This window comes from Anthonomus grandis, chromosome 13 (genome assembly GCF_022605725.1).
Source record: "Anthonomus grandis grandis chromosome 13, icAntGran1.3, whole genome shotgun sequence".
In the NCBI taxonomy this organism is placed as follows: Eukaryota; Metazoa; Arthropoda; class Insecta; order Coleoptera; family Curculionidae; genus Anthonomus; species Anthonomus grandis.
This window is the reverse complement of record NC_065558.1, coordinates 19,955,243-19,977,393: the sequence shown is the minus strand read 5'-3', so window position 1 is coordinate 19,977,393 and position 22,151 is coordinate 19,955,243. Positions and strand designations below refer to the sequence as shown.

At 34.6% G+C, this 22,151-nt stretch overlaps 1 protein-coding gene across 1 annotated transcript in view; it reads right to left on the bottom strand.

Moving 5' to 3' along the window:
• Nucleotides 1-3,443: 3,443 nt before the first annotated feature.
• LOC126743474 (zinc finger protein 652-B-like) overlaps nucleotides 3,444-22,151 on the bottom strand; it is a 71,154-nt gene continuing 52,446 nt past the window's right edge. Inside the window, exons 10-13 of the mRNA XM_050450570.1 lie at nucleotides 21,805-22,019; nucleotides 21,549-21,725; nucleotides 21,283-21,485; nucleotides 3,444-4,654 (exon numbers count right to left, since the gene is read on the bottom strand). Coding sequence (XP_050306527.1) covers nucleotides 4,344-4,654; nucleotides 21,283-21,485; nucleotides 21,549-21,725; nucleotides 21,805-22,019 — 906 coding nt within the window. The 3' untranslated portion in view covers nucleotides 3,444-4,343. The remainder of the gene's footprint in view (nucleotides 4,655-21,282; nucleotides 21,486-21,548; nucleotides 21,726-21,804; nucleotides 22,020-22,151) is intronic.

Sequence of the window (22,151 nt, the reverse complement as noted above, 5' to 3'; positions counted from 1 at the left end):
TTGTTACATGAACTCTTGTCCTTTTTTTGGCTCAAGAACACGTGGTATCAATATTGATCATCAATTTAGTTACACTCTACTCTGTATGTATTTTTTTGCAGATGGCGAAAAGAGGAAATTATGGAAAGTGGTCGGCGGCCGATTTGGAGAAGGCATTAGCTGCCTATAACTCTGGTGAAAAGGGCTTGAATAAATGTTATCGGGAATATAACATTCCCAAAGCCACACTACTTCGGCATGTACGAGAAACAAATAAAATAGCCAAGGGTACAAAGAAATCGTTTGGAAGAAGTACTACATTTGACAGTGAACTTGAAGAACTACTTTGTGAGCGTATCGTTCAATTTGCAAACTGCCTTTTTGGATTGACTATACGTGATATTCGAAAGATTGCTTTTGATTTGGCTGAAAAACATAAAATCCCTCATCAGTTCAACAAAAAAGAATTGCGGGTAAGAAATGGTACTACAAATTTATGAAGAGACACCCCAATTTATCACTGCGTCAACCTTAATCCACTTCACTCAATAGGATTAAAGGATTTAACAAGGAAAACGTTCTGGAATTCTACGACTTACTGGAAAAATTGTGTGATGAGCACAAAATCGAGGCAACAACCATCTTTAACATGGATGAATCTGGTTTTTCCACCGTAGCCAAAAAATGTCAAAAGGTTGTCACGGCCAAAGGATCTAAGATCGTCGGTTCTGTGGCTAGCGGAGAACGTGGTGTTAATACAACAATAGTTTGTTGTGTGAGTGCATCAGGCTTTTACGTGCCACCTATGATAATTTTTAAGCGCAAGAGGCTTACCCCAGAACTAGGTAATAGAGCTCCACCTGGAAGTAAAATCATGATATCGGATTCCGGATACATCACCAGCGAGATATTCGTGAAATGGTTGCAGCATTTCATAAATACGGTTCGTCCTACAAAGGACAATAAGGTGCTACTTCTGCTAGATGGGCACACAACACATTTTAAAAATCTTGAAGCTCTTCTTCTAGCAAGAGAAAATGGTGTGATAATGGTTCAACTACCGGGTCATACCACTCATCGCTTACAGCCACTAGATAGATCCTTTTTCAAACCATTAGAGGTATATTACACTCAGGCTTCAGAAAAATGGTTAAGGAGCAATATTGGACGAATGGTTTCCCAATTTCAAGTAGCAGAGCTCATAAATGAAGCATATGGAAGAGCGGCAACCATTGAAACGGCAGTGAATGGTTTCAGGGTATCAGGTGTTTGGCCTATTGATAGGCATGTCTTTAAAGAATCTGATTTCATTGCTGCTGATGCTTTAATGCCAAATGTTACTCAGACAAACGACCAACATGATGCTTCGGAAATTGAAGGAACTAATCGGACACTAAGGAAGACAGTACAACGGGACTGCTCCACGTCTGTGTCCGAACCACCAGTCCTCGATTTGAACCAATCTTCAACATCCACGGCATCACTATTAGATGAAGTCGCCCCTATACCCAAAACAGTTGTAAATGAGAATGTAACAAAAAGACGTAGAGGCATTCAAAAGTCAGTGGAAATAACTAGTAGTGCTTATAGGGACGATCTTGAGGCCAGTGTGGGAAAAAATAAAAATAAAAAAATAAAAGAACCTGTAAAGGAAAACAGGCTAATAAACAAAGGCCCAAAAACAAAAGACTTAATGAAACAGGAATCGGGAAAATGGTTCTGTGGGGAGTGTGAATTGGACGAATGCAGGGACATGATTCAATGCCTAAAATGCAAAACATGGTTCCACTGCAGCTGCGTAGGGGTAGGTCCCAAAAAAAAAGTATTTTTTTGTAATTCGTGCGTTTGTTAACGGTTCTTTTTATTAGTTTATAAGTTTCCTTCTATAAAACTGAAAGTTCTGTTCTGATTCTTTGTATTTACCTAACTTTAGTTAATAAGCCTTTATTTTCTTACATTAGTCTAAGCCAGAAAGTGTTATCTTTTTTTCTAAATTGGTCGACGTAATCTTTCTCGTCGAGTTTTCTTTTTTGAGAATAAAAATTTTGTTTTTGCAGGTACTGATTCTCTTTGGCAATATTGCAAGCCAGTGTTAATTTGTATAAATGGTTTGTTTTATAGAAATAAAGATTTTTATTTATTTTTTGGATGGCATTATTTCTTCAATTTATTATGCGTTTCTTGATTCCATATTGTGTGTAGGTTCAATTTGGGACACCGAGGGTTCAACTTGTGCAACCCGTTTCCCAAAATGAACCACTTGCAAATATTTTTTTAATATCAATTTAAAAATGTGTTGACATTCCAAAAATGTCATTTATGGTCACCAAATTTTAATAAAATAGCCGGTTCATCTTTCAGACCCTTTAAATTAATTATATAAGTAACAGCCAGTTTTGTCAAAAGTAGTTCAATATGGGCGACCTTACCCTACATAGGGTCATGCTAAATCTTATATTAATTTCTCAAAAATTTAGGTAACAACCATTTTTAAATAAAATATGTACAATTTTAATGAAAGGCGTCCCTAACGCATTTTTGTTCTCATAAAAAAATATAAAATGCTTAGATTTAGATATTATTGCGTAAAGAAAAATTGTTATTGAGAATTCCGTCTATCTGGGACAATTTTTCAAAAAAGAAAAGTTAATATTATGTCTTGCAAGTAGAATATCGGGGATTCTAGGCATATACCGATGAGGCGTATACCCAACGGGATTTATACTTATGGGCTTTTTCACGTCATCAAAGGAAATAACCAACGTATGTTTTACATGTCGAATCTCGGATACGTAGTATTCCGCAGACATTTTTACGGCGTTAAAAGCATCACGTCAGTTAATAATTATGATCTAAGGTGTATACGCGGCTTTAATATGTCACATGACGGCGTTCAATGTATTGTCAAACTCTCAAGGAAATAACATTTTGGGAGCCACTGATTTTTCAATTTGATTCATATTACGTGGTGACCTTTGAACTCGCACGATAAGAGCGAAGGCGACTATATTATAAATTCGGTACCAATTGAATTAATAGATGACCAAAATATATTTTAATTTCTCCTGAACTAGAGTCAATGGATATCAGTAGTTCCATTAGAAAACAACAGTGAGTTAAATGGTATAATACAGGGAATCAAATAGCTTAGCTTCAGCAGATTTCACAGCTATTAGTGAAGAAAGTATAGCCCCGCGTTTAGTACAATATTTTGACACCTTTGATGCTGCTTAATCTGAAATGAGATGATGATGAATTGGAAGAAAGCAGCACAACAACACTTGGGATAGATCCAACACCTCCTAGGATTCTAAAGGAAAAATGTAAGTGTAAAACAAAAATAGGAAAAATAAATAGTAAGTAACAAAGGGTCTAAAGTTAGAAGCTACAAATGCCCATTTTGTGAAGATGAAGATTAACAAAGATTTTATATTTAATTTTTTTTCCTGTAAGTCTTAAATCTGTTTTTGTTTTTTAACTCACAAATAAAGAGGATTTTGTTTAAAGTTTCTTAAAATAAATATATTTATGTTTGAAAACATATATAATTCGTTTTTTTAACCCTAAAAATTTTCAAATTACAAAAAAATTCATACTGCGATGTCAAAGTAACCCCGCGCGGAGACGACTACTTTCATTTAAAACGAAAACATATCAAAGAAGCCCCCCATGCGGGGTTACTTTGACACCATTTTAAAATTTTTTTTTTGGTAAATTTTAAATATTTAATATTTGGAAAATTTGTAGTCAAAGGATCAATTGTTCCTATCAGATAAAACAAATGCCTGATTATTAAATATTTTAAAAATTACACCAAAAAATTCCCTAAAACCCTGTCAAAGTTTTACGATAGTAATTACTCCAAAAATGTCAAAACATTAAATAATTAAAATAACAAACATTTCAAACATAGTTTTTCCTATCGACTGCTGTAAAGTATCTTTTTTTGCGGCAAAAAGGATGAAAAACTATTTTTTTTTAATTAAAAGCAACCGTTGTAAGAGTTATTTTGGTATACAATATAGGCAGATTTCTTTAGTCTGAAAACGTGTCTGTTATTAATTCGCAATGAAAAAATCAAGGCTTATAGATGTCTAAAAAAACCGACTTGTTAATTTCAGCTAAGACACACGGGCATGAATATTGAAACAAACAGTGATGCTTTATTAACATAAAAATAATTGTTCCTTCTTTCTGAGTTGAAGGTATTTTAAATTCTTAAGTTATACTTAAAAAGTAATGACAATGCTAATCCTGCCAGCATAATCACATAAGAAATAAAGTCGTTTTGAGGCCATACTATCTTAACATACCTGTATAATATTATCGACATCTTTAGCTAATATAGCTTATTCTATGGCAATTTACATGGTCGGCCTCTGTGCACTAAAATGCATTTGCGAAAGCGACAGTTGCGCCTGTAAATGGTTAAAAACCAAATTTTCAGGCATGATCGGCTTCGCGAGCATCGGCGGAGGTGGAGGGTGAGTTTGAGGCTCCTCAACTTTTTCCTCTTTGGGGAAACCGGGCACGTGCGGGTGCAAGAGGTGGGTGAACATCAGATTTTCTGGAATCGTCGGTTTTGGTAGCGGTATCGTTATCGGGGGTGGTTCGTCGGGGTTTTCGGTTTTGTGTACTGGTTGCAGGCGACGAATGTTGCTTACTACGTTGAGACCTAAGAATAATTTAGTTTATATACAGGGTGTCCCGTAAATAATGGTAAAAAAGTTAACAGCATATTCCTTTCAAAAATTACGTTAAATTACATTTTTCTAGACCAAAAATCGAAAGACAACCAAGATACAGGGTGATAAACTTAATGCCTTTTTTTGAATTTTGGCAATAAATTTAGCATTTATTCTTAGTTTCTAAGAATGATTTTTTTTTCATATGGCAAATCTTCAAAATTACCTTTTTTACAATTGTCATAGAGGGCGTCACCAGAAACATTTTAATTTAGTTTAAATTCCGTAATTTTTTTAGGCTTGGCATAATTTTTATTTAAAATATGCATTGTGCAAACGGTTTTGCTTAAAAAAAGTATACTTCGCATTGATTAACCCTTTTCGAGATTTACATTTAAAATTTTTCATTGCACTAAAAAAATTACAATCATAAACTATTTAAATTGCTTTTTTACACTTCGAATGAATAATACAATATAAAAGATAAACTAAAAATAAAAATTATAAATATTTATCAGTAAAAGATCGACACGACTCATTTTAAAATTCATTAACTGAAAGATCGCCGAATCTTAAAAAATAGTTGCTCATTTTGAAATGATTCAGCAGCTGTAAATATTTTTGGTCTCTTGTGTTTATTGTATTTTCGTACATGTGAGCTTTTTATTAAATTATCAGGTCCGGACCGCCAGAGCATAGTGAGTCAGATAAAATATTTCATTTAATCCTTTTGGAATTGTAAGCAAAAACGCTCGAAATAGCGATATTATTAATAATAGGTATCGGGTGATGTTTTTAGCGATAGGCAGTCTTGTATGAAACACGATGAAGAATAAACGTATTATAAGTTATTGAGTGTTTGATTTCTTCAAAAAGGCAGTAATTTCTTACATCAGAAGTGGGATTCACTCACTAAAAGAACCACAGAAGAAATATAGTGCAACCTGACCTATTTCGGGTGTGCGCGTGTAAGCCATTTATTGCTTTGATCATATATAGTGTGCGTTTTAATTTCGCAGTGATACTTTAGAGCTAAATTGTATCAAAATGGAGGAATTAACCAGTGTTTTAACTGCGGTTCTTCGTGGAATTCAGCAACAACCTCAACAAGCTGCGCCGGTGGTGCCAGCACCATCAGCGCCAATTAATATTCCAGCTTTTGACCCGTCAAAAAGTGATGCGGGAGCGATTAGTTGGTGCGATGATATAGACACTTTGGCGGCCACGTTTAAGTGGAGGGATTTTGAACAGCTTTGCAGAGCCGCGGGAGCCCTTGAAAGTGACGCAAAGGATTGGTATGACAACTGGCATCCACCAAATAAAATTTGGGCTAGTTTCCGAGCCGAGGTTTGTCAGCTCTATCCTGTGAAGAGGAATCTCAGCGAGCGGTTACGTAAGGCTAGTATGTACAGAAGCGACCGAGCAACAGGATATTGTGAGTACGCTAGAAAAAATATCTTTGTTAAATTCTTTAAATTTTAATTTAAGTGATAGTCAAATAGTTGAAATAGTTATTGGTGATATAACAGACACACATATCAAAACAGCTGCTTTTAATAGCAGAATTGATTCTATTTCCACCTTACTTAACTTACTTAGTAATTATCAAATTTGTAAACCAAGCACTCAGTTTCAAGCAGGGGCGCTAAAACGCCCGAATCCGTTTAAAAATAATAATGAGGAAAAAATATGCTATTCCTGCAAAAAACCTGGTCATATCAGTCGAAATTGTTTTAAATCGCGTAAGCTATCTAACTATGATAATGCTAATAAGGCGAGTGGCTCAAATAATCTGCCTGGTATTGTAAAACCTTGTGAGATATGTAAGACATTTGGGCATAGTTCTGGAAAATGTTTCTTTAAAAATCAAAATAAGGCGGGGACTTCGTCTAAATTCTCCAAAATAAACTACTTCTGTGTAGACTTAGATAATGATTTTTGCATAAAGTTTAAAATACAAAATTTGACCGTAAATTGTTTAATGGATACAGGTGCAGAATGTAGTTTGCTTTCGGATAAAATTGCTCATAAATTGCACTGTCATTTGGAACCAACTTTTATGATGTTAACAGGTATAGGAGGCAATTCAATTCCAAGTTGTCAAAGGTGTAGTTTACTAGTTGAAAGGATTTATTTAATCACAAGTCGTCAATATTATTGACGACCTCTTGCAAAACAACATCATACGCGAAATTACATCACCTTTTGCCAGCCCAGTTATTTTGGTGCACAAAAAAGATGGCAGCAGACGTTTATGCGTAGACTATCGCGCTCTGTATGAAATTACCATTAAAGATCTGTTTCCATTTCCGCGTATAGACGAATTGATCAGCTGGGTGGAAGCAAGTATTTTACGACTTTGGACATGGCAGCAGGATTTTACCAAATCCCTATAGCTGAAAACTCTATTTATAAAACAGCTTTTGTCACGCCTGATGGGCATTTTGAATACTTGCGTTCACCCTTTGGTCTTTCGAACTCCCCTGCAGTGTTTCAACGAGCGATTTGTAAAGCTCTGGGTAAGCTTAAAGATACCGATGCCTTGGTATATATGGATGAAGTCATTATACCATCAAAAACCATTCAGGCAGGTTTGGAAAAACTCGATCGGGTCCTAGCCTCCCTCACTTCGGCAGGGTTTAGCTTAAATATTGTTAAATGTAAATTTTTCGAAAAACAAATTCTCTATCTTGGTCATGAAATTTCCGAAGATGGTGTAAGGCCTGACGAAGGAAAATTAAAAGCATTATTTAATGCGCCCAACCCAAAAAATTTAAAACAGGTTCGCCAATTTATGGGTCTTTTCTGTCTCATCGACCTCTTTTAGCGATTTTTGACCCGACTTTAGACACGGAACTTCATACAGACGCGAGTTCTCTGGGATTTGGGGCAATACTCTTTCAAAAAATAGATAATAAACTAAAAGTAATATCTTATTTTTCAAAACGAGCTACAAAAGAAGAAAGTAACTACTACAGTAATTTCTTACATACACAATTAATTTTAAGTATCGCCATATGTAAAAATCTAATAGCTTAGAGTTTGGACTTCCACGTCACACGCAATAAAGAACAATAACTAACAGAACTACCAATAATAGATAACGTTACTAAATGTGCAAGTTTGAATTTTTATATCCATTCATCAAGATGAGATTCATAAAAATTTATCTTGTCAGGGACAATCTAATTAACAAATATTTTAACCTGAAGTGGGAAAATAAAATTTTATGTTGAGCGTATTGAAAACTTTAAATGTAAATATCTCGAAAAGGGTTAATTGTAGCGATTTTGTTTAACAAACCCTTTTTAAGTAAAACTGTTTGCACAATGCATATTTAAAAAATCAAATGATGCTATAAAGGTTACGGAATTAATGTTGCTGGTGGCGTCCTATATAACTTAATTTAAAAAAAACAGGTTAATTTTAAGATTTGCCATATAAAAGAAAACATGTTCCAAATTATGTTAAGAACGAAGAATAAATGCAAAATTTATGGCCAAAATTCAAAAAAATCACATTAAGTTTATCAGTCTGTATCTTGGTTGTATTGTATTTGAGACTAGGAAAATTCAACTTAACCTAATTTTTTTTAAAGGAATCTGCTGTTAAATTATTTACTATTATTTATGGGACACCCTGCATTATAACAATATACTAAAATAATTAAAACCTAATCAAAACAGCTCTTTGAGCAAAATTGTTTGAATTTTTAGAAGAAAACTTAACATTCCTGGAATTTTTTTGAAATATGTTAGCCCTAACGTTGCCTTTTTATGATAAAGGTATTTATACCGGTGATTTTAATGATGACTTTATTACATCCTCAAAAAAATTATCTGTGCTAACGTGTCTTATAAATACACTTGATTTAAATCATTTAAATTATTTTAATCAAATTATAGAACCTACACTATTTTACTCGCGAAATAATTCTTGTAGCCTATTGGGCGTTATAATAACCAGTAGAGCGTTCTCCGTTAAAAGTTGCAACTATCAGCGATACCAATATCAACTGTGATATTTTTCATAATTTTCAGCATTTATATACCTTTATTAGAACTCTATAAAGTTAAGGGCAAACTTTTACTTTGTTTTACTAGTGTCCAAGATGAGATCCTTGAGGTACTCCAAATGTTATTGAAAATGTATTAGAAATACTTACATTTATGTACACACAAGTTTAATACTTGCGATTATTAAATATGAGGAAATCGAGAAAAACGGTTGCTCTGCTTGGGGGTTGGAAAAGGCAATGAACTTAAATTAGTATCAATATAATAATATTAAATTATTATTAATATTATTAATTATTAAGATCGACACGTCTCAATACATTTTAAAATTCATTAACTAAAAGATCGCCGAATCTTAAAAAATAGTTGCTCATTTTGAGATTATTCAGCAGCGGTAAATAGGTTTACCATTAATCGAATCGGTTATTGCTTAAACAACTTAAGTCATTTTTTGGCCAAAATGGGTTAGTCACGAAAATCGACTAAATATCATATTTTCCATCAATTGGCACTAAAACACCCCAACTCCGCAAACCCAATCTTAGCCGATGTATTCCTTAAACAACCTAAGTTGCTGACTTAAGGTGTTTATGCTTTAAATAAAGCAAAATCCATGGCCATTGCCAATCTTCTCTTTATTTTCCCTGAACAGCCTCCATCTTTGGTTATCAACGATCTCAAGTATACAAACTTGCTCACCACATCATATCTAGCTACGTTTTTTTTTATATTGAATGTATCGTGGGAGGATCGATGATCATTACTTTGGTTTTTGTTTGTTAAACCATACTGTCAACTATAATTCTCTAATTTGTTCAGTATATTTTTCAGTTGTTCTTCGTCTGCTGCAATAATCAAGTCGTCCGCATACCTTCCCAGTCGTCAAGGACTTACCTTTTCTCATAATATAAAGAAAGGGCAAGAGTATGCATCCCTGTCTGACACCGGCCTCTATCTTCAAGGCTCTGGACGCTGTATCCAGTTCTGACTTTGATGGCATTATTGTGTTGGTAGGGTCTCTTAATTCAAAATATCAGATGATTGGGACCACACATTTCACCCATCACAAAAATGACCAGTTAACAGAGTCAAACGCTTTTGTATCGTTCACGAAGCACAAATATAATTTTAAATTGTGTTCTCTTATTTTATTACAAATTACAAGTCTAATAAAACTCTTATGTTCTAAATAAGGGTTATTTTATCTCAAATCTACGCCTTTTTTTGTAAATTTATTATATTGAATGTAATTTCCGGTTTTGCCTAAGCAGCCTGTAGCTGAACCCCGCCTTAAAAAGCACTTTATATTTTTTTAAATGTATCATTGCTGCTATAATGCTGTGTAAGCTAATAATAATTTATTAAAAAAACCCGCTTCTTGATTTTTTTTTAATTAAATCAATGAATCGGCTGATTTTGTTCGTTTTTTTTTTTGGTATTTAAGACTGCATTGTTCTCGAAAATACAGCCGGTGTAAATAGAATGTATGAAAAAGATCGTGGGAGAAGTCTACAACTTTCGAAAATCTCCCCTCAGCTTTTCAAAGTAATTTAGTCATGCCATAAAACACCAACTTTTTTAAGTAACAAAGTGGTATGGTATACATGACAGTAAAAATGTCTTACACATTTACAGAAAGTTAATTTTACTATTACTGAATTTCAAAGACTTATGGATTGCAAAGGCAAAAAGTGGTTTATAAAATGACATTTAAAAAGTGTTTACTTTATTTTGCATGTGGTAAAAAAACTAGAAAGTAAAAAAACCAATATTAGATTTGTGATTATGATATGGCAGGTAATGCCATAACATATTTTGACATAATTTTCCTATAAAAAAAGACGGTGTGATATTTGTACTGCAACCTTGATTTTATCGTCTAAAGAAATTATGTAAATTTATATATAAGTTGATTAGTTAAAAAGTAAAATTTTTGAATTTTGGGGATGCAGTAATAAGAAAATAAATAGCCTAGATCGTGTGGAACCCTTTATTGTATTGTCTAGCTTTCAAGTATTATTTCATCAGGACTTACTGCCATTTGATATGAGAAAAACAACGATGTGAGAAACCACCAATTGGTTGTTCCTTCACGAACTTTAATTTGAATTAATGTAAGATAAATGTGTTAGTCCCTTTAAGGAAACCACTCCAATGTGTTTTAATCTATAAACCCACATTGGTGAGTTACTTCTTCATTGATTTAAGACCTAAAGCCTCAAATCGTTTTCTTTTCTCATGCAGATTGCAGTGAGTCCTGATAAAGAGTGCAATGATACTTGAAAGCTAGACAATGCAATAAAGGGTTCCACATCTTTAAATCTTAATCACTTAATCTTTTCCACAACCTAGGCCTATACATTTTCTTATTTTGACTGCATCCCCAAAATTCGAAATTCTACTTTTTAATTATATATATTATACAAAGATATATTTATATACAGGGTGATTTTTAAGTTAATACTTTTTTTTTAATTGTGTATAGAACTCACGTAACCACTGTTCCGTAACGGCACGCAATAGAGAAATCGGTTTTTGTCTAACTGTTGCCGCAGCCTGCTCAATACGTGCTATTAGTTCTTCTTGTGTGTCGATAGGCGTCTTGAAAACTAAACTTTTCATATACCCCCCACAAAAAAAAGTCACATGGATTTAGGTCTGGCGACCTTGGTGGCCATGCAACTGGTCCATTTCGGCCAACCCAACGATTTGGGTAACTTATATCCAAAAATTCGCTCACTTCTCGTCTAAAATGGTAGTGCTCCATCCTGCAGGAGCCACATAGCTTGCCTGATATTCAGTGGCACGTCTTCTAACAGAACAGGCAGATTATTTTGCAAAAAGTCCAAATAAACATCGCCCGTTAAACGGTCTGGTAAGATAAATGGTCCAACAAGTATCCCATTCACAATTCCTGCCCACACATTAGCAGAAAAGCGGTGTTGAAAATTGGTTCTGCGAATTGCATGGGGATTATCAACAGACCAAACATGCGTATTTCGAAAATTGTTAATTCCGTTTTGGGTGAATGATGCCTCGTCCATGGCTAAAATTTTGTTCGAAAAATGTTGATCATTTTCATGTTGTTGTAGGAACCATTCACAAAACTGAACTCTGCGGGGGAAGTCTTCAGGCAGTAGCGCTTGGACACGTTGAACGTGAAAGGGATTAAATTGATTCTCGCGCAATGTTGTCCATACTTTTGTTTGACTTAATCCGACCTGCCCTGCAACAACTCGAGTATTTGTTGGATCTTCTTCGATGAGATTTAAAATTTGTTCTTCCCTATGAACATTTTCAGGTCTCCTTCCTCTTCCTGCATGCCCTCCACGATGTTCCCGTAAATCGGCAGTATCCCTAGCCCGTTGAATAAGATTTATGAAACTTCTGGATGTAGGATGATTCCGCAAAGGAAAGCGGTCTGCGTATAATACCGAAGCAGCAGCAGCACTTTGAAGACTTCATAAATAAGCAACATATCCACAAGTTCATTGTTTTCATAACGATGTGCCATTTTTAGGATTTGGAAATTTAAAATTAACAACAATAAACCGAAAGTGTCTAAGACTAACTAATCGGTACAATGCATGATCGATAATACAAAAATTCGAGCAAAAACTAAATATGAGCAATATGACCTAAAGAAGTGATTGTAAATCCTCCTAAGTTACAGAATTTGGTTACTTAGGGCTTTAAATTTAAATGAATAGCATATATAATGGTCAACGTGATGGCTAGTCGCAAATAGAGTATAGTTAAGCCGGATGTAATTGTGAATTATACGTAAGTAGAAAATCCTTAATTTTTAAAATTTTGCATTTTTTAACTTCATCCTCACTTTTTTATCAATAAAATGTTCAAACTCAACATTCTATGTAAAAATTTAAAAAAAAATCGCTTTTTAGACGTCCCTTTAACTTTAACGGACCCATTATTTTTATCTATAGTGTCTAATTTTTATAATTATAAGTATGTAGTTCATCTTGTTTGAGGGCCCCATTTTGGCCCAAATTTAGGTTATATTATTGTAAATCCCTGTAGTTTTAATTTTCTAGAACTTGTATACTTGCCTTGCTTTGACTGTCAGGGTTCTCCTAAAATTATTGGTCTCTTTCGGGAAAAACAATGAGGATAATTCTAAATATTTCGAAACTATTTCATCGGGCTTTAAAAAGAACGCGCTTCGTGACATTTCATTCAGTTTTAATTGTTTAGTCAGTTTTTACCATAGAAACAATTAAACGACAGTCAAGGCGAGTTAAGGCACCCATTCACTAACAGGCCGCCCGCAGGCCTATGCCTGAAGGCATCTAGCCCTGAGGCGTGTTCTCTCCACATACACGCAAGTCGAGACCTGCCGTTGTTGAAAACCCTACTGTGAATGGTGATTCCTTGTCAGTTTATGTCCGAAGGCCAGAACTTTCATCAATTTTAAAAATTGGACTGAAGGTCAGCAATTTTTTTCGAAATTTTGTCGTTTTAAACAGGATAAATATGAGCGACAGGTGCAACCAACCTGAATTTATAACTGGATTGATAGATATTTATAGAAATCACCCGTGTTTATGGGAAATAAAATCAAAACATTATTCCAACTGACAAATGCGGGAACAAACATATTCTGCATTGTTGCAGTATTATAAAACTGTCGATGAAAAAGCTACAGTGGATACAGTAAAAAATAAAATAAATAATCTAAGAAGTTCATTTAGAAAAGAACTGAAAAAAGTAAATAAAAGTAAAAAATCAGGTAGCGGTTCAGAACAAGTATATGTACCCAAACTTTGGTATTTCAAGTTACTTATGTTTACATCTGATCGGGAAACTCCGCTGCAACCAATTTCAAACGACAGTGATTACAAACATGACACAGAAGAAGAGATTTCTGATAACGAAGTAACCGAACGTAAGTGAAAAAACATTTTTTTTCTTAGTTGATGTTGCAATCTTTGGCGTGTAGTGCATAACACTGTGTTGTGTGTTTTTTTGCACAAAAGGTTTTGTCGTTTCATAGATAATAATATATGTTATGGCTAATATACGAGCCCTGTCTCAGTGAAGTTGGCCTAACGCCCCAAAACATGATTTTTTAGAATTTATTTAAGGGATAACTAAAATTTTATTTCAAATATAATATTTTTGGTTTCTTGAAATGTTTATGGAAAGATAACAAAACCGACGCAGCTATTTTTAAAGCGTTTTAATTTCGATATTTTTTTCTTTGCAAAATGATTTTTCTATCGCAAAATACGTGATGGAAATAACTTAGTTGAATGGTCTGTTTATGCGCTTCGATAAAATAAAAGTAGGCTGTATAAAACAAATTGCGTTGCTAAGAACAATATTTTGCGTTGCTAAGAAGCCGATTTTGACGTTTAAATCAACTTTCAATGCATTAGTGTTGTTGTTAACAATTAAAAATGGCTCGTGGTAAGGCTGTCTCTGACGAAATAAGAAAAGTGATCATTCACTTGCATTTAAAAGGTCAAAATGCTTCCCAAATCGCTGACAGTATTAACAAATCGAGGTATACAATTCGAAATATTATTAAATTGTACAAAACAACGGGATCTGTTGCTAAAAAACCCAGAATTGGAAGTCGACCGCGTTATTCCAACACCAACTTAAGAGCCTTAAAACGGATTATCAAGAGAAATCGGCGTGCTAATTACAACGAATTGAAATTATTGTGGAATCAGGCAATAACAAAAAAGTTTTCAAGAGCAACCTGTCACAGAGCCGCCCAAAAACTGGCATTTAAAACTTACAAGGTAGGCTTAAATTAGAAGAAGAAGAAAGAAAATGTGCTATATTACGTAAGAATAATCTTGTGTACAAGCATCCTACAAGCTAAAAAAACAAAACACAAATACAATTTCAAAAATTGACAAAACAATGAACAAAATTAAACACAAAAAGACAAAACTTTTTGAACATACTTAAATTAAAGATAACTAAATAAAACAATCAATTACTAAATAAAGGTAAACTTGTTGACAAAACTAGAGAAGAAAAAAGGAAAAAAAGAAAACTTTCCAACATGTCCAAGGTTAAAACCTATCATTAAAAAAGTCATCCAGGTTATAATATGCCTTAGACAATAAAAGCGACTTTAATTCTCTTTTAAATTTCTTAATATCCGATATATGTCTAACACACAGAGGAACATGATTGTAAATTTTTTTACTTATGTAAATTTATGAGTTTTTGGTAAGGGAAGATGTAGAAATAGGTAGGGGAACATCATTTACACGACGAGTCAAATGGCCAGTGTCAGAGGGTAGTTTGGGAATTTTGTGAATAAGAGCAGCTGTTTCTAAGATAAAGAGTGAAAAAAGAGTTAGGATTTTTTCAGAAATGAAGAGGGGTTTGCAAGAATCTCTTAACTTAGCAGAACACAGGTATCTAACTGCTTTTTTTTGAATAACAAAGATAATGCTAAGTAGCCCCTTATTGGTTAAACCCCAAAAAGGCAAGCCATACCGAATATGAGATTCAATAAGTGAAAAGTACACTGAACGTGCAACCACCCCACCCAGCTCTTGTTTTGCCATTCGTACTGCGAAACATCCAGAAGATAATTTCCCAGCTAAATGTAAAATATGATCTTCAAACCGAAGGCGACCATCAATGGTAATTCCTAAGAACTTGCAGCACTCTTTATTCTGCAAGAGGGAATTTTCGTCAAACATCAGACCCTGAACATCGCACTTAAACCCCATAATAGACGTCTTTCTTACATTAAACACGAGCCTGTTGGAAGCACACCATCCTGATAAAATCTGAAGGTCTTCAAGGATACAAGTCTTAATATAGTCAGAATTTTTATGGCTCCATAGTATGGTGGTATCATCAGCAAACTGAACCACCTTGCCCTGCAGTTTCAATAAACTCAAGTCATCCACATACAGTAAAAATAACAGTGGTCCCAACACTGTTATGATTATTTTTTTTTATTATTTGTTTTCAAGTTTCAGTATTTTTAGGCAAAAGAGAAACCCCTACTGACAAAAATTCAGAAGAAAAACAGGCTAGCGTGGGCTAAAGAACACAAATTATGGTCTTCGAATCAATGGAACTCGATTATTTGGAGTGATGAAGCCAGATTTGAAGTATCCGTTGGTGATAGTAGAAGTCGTGTCATAAGAACTAAAGAAGAAGTGTTTCAGAATGACTGTCTTAAAAAAAAAGTTAAGTTTCCGGCTTCTGTTATGATCTGGGGATCGATGTCAGCAAGTGGAGTGGGAAACTTACACTTTGTGGAAGGTATTATGAATGCTGATAAGTACATTAATGTGCTTGAAAATAACCTAATACCCCAAATTGAACAAATGCGTTTAAACAATATCGAATGTATCTTCCAACAAGATGGTGCCGCTTGCCATACGGATAAAAAAGTAAAAGATTGGATGTTAGAAAACATAATTCCAGTTTTAAAGTGGACGTCGAGTAGTCCAGATCTATCGCCGATTGAAACGTTGTGTCATATCATGAAGAAGAAGCTCAGATCGAATCCCGCAAGAACCGTTCCAGAATTGCGAACCCGTCTCCAAGAAATTTGGAACAGTTTTACACCAGATGACTATCAAACTTTAGTTGACACTATGTTAAGACGTATCAAAGCAGTAATCAGTCGAAAAGGCGATGTAACGCAGTGGTAATTTGCTGCTATTTGGTTTTGTTGATTTTTATTAATCGACAGATTTTTTGAATTTTTGTAAGATATTTTTCCTCAGTTATAAAACATGTAGTATTTTAAGCTAATATTAAATAAAAAGATCATATGTTATCAGAAATACCTTTTAGTTTTTAATACGTTTTCGCTAATATGTCAAATTTCATAAAAAATCCTAGTTTTGATAGTTGGGCCAACTTCACTGAGACATGGCTCGTAGATACTTGGGTAGTTTGCAATCTAGCCAGCTATTTTGCAAACTAGCCAGATGCGCTGTTATTTTGGAGTAATCTGCATATTCTTGCAAAATAGCGGATAACGAGTTGCTAGTTTACAAACAAGCTGGCTAGTATGCACACTATCTGAAAAATCTGTTTTAAATGGGTATTTTATGTGAGTTAATTTAGTAAAATAGCTGCTAGTTTGTAGACTAGCAACTCATTACCTGCTATTTCGCAAGAATATGCAGATTCCTGCAAAATAACAGCGCATCTGGCTAGTTTGTAAAGTAGCTGGCTAGATTGCAAACTACCCAAGTATCCATATTAGCCGTAACATTAATAATATAAAAACAAAATACTGTGTGGTATTTTATAAATATCTACAAATATATTTTATTGAACCTATAGGAAAAAAATTAAAAAATAGTTACATTACAAAAAATTATCTTGCCAGGACACTTTTCCTCTCTGCATAAAATACTGTTTGTAAGCATCACGATTTTCTTTTGCCATGTGTGATGGATTCCTACCATAACCTAGTTGTAAGTTATTTAAGGTGTTTTCGCTTCTCCAATCTCCCGGTATTATGTCCCCAGTATCAACGATGTTTTTAGATAAGTAGGCGTTTGTTGCATGGCGCCGTAAAAAGTTATGTAGGACACAAGATGCGAGGACAATGTAATTTATTTTTTCAGGCTTCATATTAATTGCAGTATGAAAAACGCGAAATCTGTTAACTAAAATGCCAAACGCGTTTTCTACAGTACGCCTGGCTTGAGTACATCTCTAGTTAAAGATTCGTTCATCCGCTGTTAATGTTTCGTGAGAAAAAGGTTTAAGCATGTGTTCGTGTAATGGAAAGGCATCATCCGCCACAAAAACAAAATCCATATTTTCTTTGGTAGTTTCATTGCTTGGTATGTTTAGTTTTCCATTTATTAATCTATCGTGAAATGTTGTGGTCTCAAAAACGCCTCCGTCGGATACTCGTCCATTACATCCAACACTGACGTAAGTAAATTCGTAATCGGCGTTAACCATTGCCATTAAAACGACACTGTCATAACCTTTAAGTTAGTTATAAAAGTATGATCCACTATTACATGGCTTGACAATTCTAATATGCTTCCCATCAATGGCACCTCCACAGTTGGGAAAATTCCATCTACTCTCAAAGTTTCTTGCTATGTCTTGCCATTCCTCACGGGTTTTGGGAAACTAAAAAAAATCTGCCATGAAAATACCTAAATTTCGCCTGTTTTTATTTTAGAAGTTTAACATTATTCTAGATAAAAATATACTCGTATTTTACAAATCTTGCTTTATTTTTTTAGGCTGAACATATTAACGAAGAAATTTCGAGTTCCAGAAGTACTGGTATTGACGAATCTGAAGATAGGAATATAGTACCAACGCCACTAACGTTCCCTCAACCGGCTGTTTTGGCAAGTAATAGCAGATGTTCTTCAAGAACCTCTACAAGTTCAGCTAAACGTTCTGCACCAAAGAGAAAGTTAACAGAGCAACACGACATGATTGAAAAGGTTTGTTGCAGGATTAATTACGCTTTAGACGGGATCTGGAGAATCCTAACTTTTATTCATTTGGTTAAAATATTTAAAAATGACTTTATTCTAAATTTTTCTTTCAAAACTGAGACACCCACCATAATTACAATTGCCTTCGACTCTTAATGGAATTCGCCAATATTTTTCATTAAACCACTATCAATATTATCACCATTTTAATTCTTTGTTATTGTTTACAATATGCTGTGCATGGAGAAGATTTCACGGCAATTGAATTGGTCAACCGGTTTACTAAAGCGGACGCCAGTGGCGCCGCGTGTCGAATTATTACGATTTGGCCCGTAATTGTACTTTTCACTAGGCACTCTGTGGTTTGCTTGTTAGTGACCTATGTATGGGTTTTGGTTGGGCCCATAGCGGCTAAACCCATAAAGTAACGAGTGAAGTTCCTCAATCTCCGGTCTTACGCCCAGACGTCTTTTAGACTACTACTTAAGCAGTTCCGCGACGCATCTGGGGGTCTTTCCAGCTCCTGCGTCCGTCAAGAGTGAACCGTGCTGCCCGCTGTGACGGAGAGAGGTTTGAAATAAATCTATTATCATCTCTCTCCGCCAGCACCTTTTTTGTTAAAATAACATCTAAAACTAAAATGCATTATTGTTTCTTCAGTTTCAACGAAATATTTTTGAAGCAGGATGGGTTTTAGTAGTTTGATGCCTCTCGAAACTTCGTAAGTAGTTTTCACCGTTGGTGACATTTTATTTGGTGTTCCGTGTTTCCATTGAGAAATCTCTCTTAGGGCTCCTTAAATATGACAGTGTAAACCGCCAGCCGTGACCCAGCAGTGATGAGGATTTCGCCCTGAAGCCTGAAAAATAATTTCGCCGCCCTTAGCCCCGTCAACACACATCATGCCGTAAGCCCTATGTGGTGAAAAATTGCCCATCGCGGGCTCTCGCCCCCGAAAGAAGAACACCATGGAACTTGACCCGTAAGCACATTCTTTTAATCTGAACCATATTCTTCTTTTGATTTTTTTTGTATGATTTAACATGAATTTATTATCACTTTCTCATTTTAATATTTAAAACTTAAGTAACTATATTTATGGTATAATTATCTAAATTAAAACAATTCAATGTTACGCCTTATTATGTAATGCTTCCGAAGTGATCACTGACGAATTCAGGTATCTACCTTTGGGTTATAAACTTGTATATATATATATATATATCTTTTATTTATTTTTGTTTACCTTTTTAAGACCATCTTGTATATTTACTTATATTTACTTACCATGTAGATTTAACTCCTTGTTTCTGATAAATTAAGCTATTGAGTATGAAGACTTTAATAAACACCCTATTTAAATTAAATTAAGGTGTTTTACTACTGAGTGAGTGAGTGTGACTGAGGCAACTGACCATACAGAGAACCCACGAAGCCGGCCTGATAGGTTCTTTTTTTTTGTTCCATCTTTTAAATTTAACAGGGTTTCTGGAACCTATCAGATCTAGGGAGTTGTTCTTGTTGTTTAGAACTCTTAAACCAAGACCGTCGAACAAACTCAACTCCCTAGAATTAGCCCCTGTAAACCGGATAGTCTTGCCGGGATAATATTTTTAACATAACAAGATGGCGCCCAACGAGGGGTTTGCAGCACAATTTTAAGAAATAACATAGCAGATGAGTTTCATGTAATAGGAGAAAATGTAGCTTACAAACTGCGAAGAATTAATGAAGAACAAAAATTTTATGCCGAACAAATAATAAACAAAGTTCTGTTTTATGTAATCCAGAATAAATTGACTCCCGAGTCAGACGTTGTAGTGAACAAACCTGTTTTCAGCTATCAAACAATCCAGATGCCAGTCCCAAATGAGTCTCATTATCAGCAGAATTCAAATGTTATTCAACACCAACAGTCATATCAATTTTCAAAGCCACTCCACACAGTCACAAATAACACACCTTTTTCGCACTCAAATGTTGCTTTTTCTGACCAACAACTTACAGTTTTGTCATCTGCTGGCCAAATTGAAGAAGAGTTTTAAAATAATAAAAATGTTTTTATTAAATAAATAAATTTTAATAATACATTTAATCACTTTGTAGTCGTAAATTAGTTTCATAAGTTTCAATTATGAATAAATATATGTTTATTTTCTTACCTTTAAATACTCTTTCTTTAAAACTTTGTAGATGCACTTGCACGTTTCAGGGATGATGACTCCTAGTGCCTGAGGGGAAATAAGTGTTGAAAATTTCAAATCCTCAAAGCTTCTTCCTGTTGCTAGGAACCGTAATGTTGCAATTAACCTTTCTTCTGCACTAATCGCTCTCCTCATTTTGGTATTTTTCTTTGTAATGTCAGATTTAACGACTCTTAATAGGGTTTTAAAAGTCTTATCATCCATACGGAGATAATTTTTTAAATCGTCTGAACTAGATTTTCGAAGTTTTTTAATAAGACTTATATGAGACAATTTTTCTCTCTAGAAGCCAATTTTTAACCCAGAATCGTTTTCGTTATCTAGCTGGCTTTTGGCTTGGCTAATTTCTTCAGTTTTTTTGAATTAGCCATTTTGTTAAACGCAACGCTCATTCAAGAAACTACGATCGACTGAGAGTGTGTGGACATGTTTGGGGTCGCCTGCAGGCAACGATCTGAAGGACCAATTCTTTGGGTTTTGACCCTAAAGGCCCACTGAATAGTGTGTGGCCTCCCTCGGCCATTGCCTGCCGTTATGGCCGTCAGTCCATGGCCTGCAGGCGATCTGTTAGTGAATGGGTGCCTTTAGGTTAGTGTTTTTGACGTTGACAATCAAAGTGTGTTCCCGAATTTCGTTACAATACGTTAATAAGTCTATTTTCTTATTCTTTTCAATAATTCAGCGTACCAGATAGTATTTTTTTAAATTGTTTTTTACTATATACAGTGACGTAATACCCAACAAAATAAGTGACCCATTAGAGCGACGTTGGCTGCCAGGGCGCACAGGGACACGAACGCCACTATTTTTTAAATAAAATAAAAATAAACTTTATTATATTACTATGTTATACTAACAAACTCCCCTCGTAACCTACATATTTTTTCTTTTTTTAAGCGGGGGTATTAAAAATACCCCCATTAAAATGAGAGTAACATAAAGAAACGCAAGAATTTGCACTTACCGTGAACAGCTCTCTTATGCTGCGTCAACAAATAACCCATTAAGAAACTCTCAGTACACAAATCGCACTGGAACCTCTCTCCCGTATGCCTCCTTATGTGAGCTTTTAAATCGTTGCCTTGCGCGAACGCCGCATCGCAATACGTACATCTGTATGGCTTCTCCCCCGTATGCGTTCGCATATGCACTGTTAAATTATATGCCCTACAATCCAAATAAATTATTTTAAATTCATAACACGATTAATTTATTCAAAAATAAGTTCACCTTCCGAATCCTCTGCCGCATACAGTACATAAATGAGTTTTTTCCCCAGTATGGTAACGTTCGTGTACCGTCAAATCCGTTGTTCTAGGGAATCCTTTGCCGCAGAATTTACATTTAAATGGTTTTTCACCTCTGTGTCTTCTCATATGTATAACTAAATAGTCGTTTCGGATAAACCTGTAATATATTGATATTAGATATTGCTTACCTAACTCACTGTATAAATTCTGTCATTCAAATAATGATTGAAACTCACCTTTGTCCACATTCAGAACAAAGGAATTTCTTGGAGTGCTCGTTGTGGAACTTCATGTGTTCGGTGAGGTGGGATTTTGAAAGGAACGATTTTTCGCACACCCTACAGCTGTACTGTTTGTCGCCTTTGTGGGCTTTCATGTGAACGTCGCGGTACTTCTCGGTGGTAAATCCTTTCATGCAGATTTCACAGTTATACTTTTTCTCGCCCATGACCTATTTTAACATAAACAAATACCCAGTCAAATATTTATTTTACTTAATAAAATTTGATAAAAATCATTATTAAAGCTAAAAAAATAACAGTTTCAGATCAATTAATAAGGAAATTATGTAGGCTTACAGTAT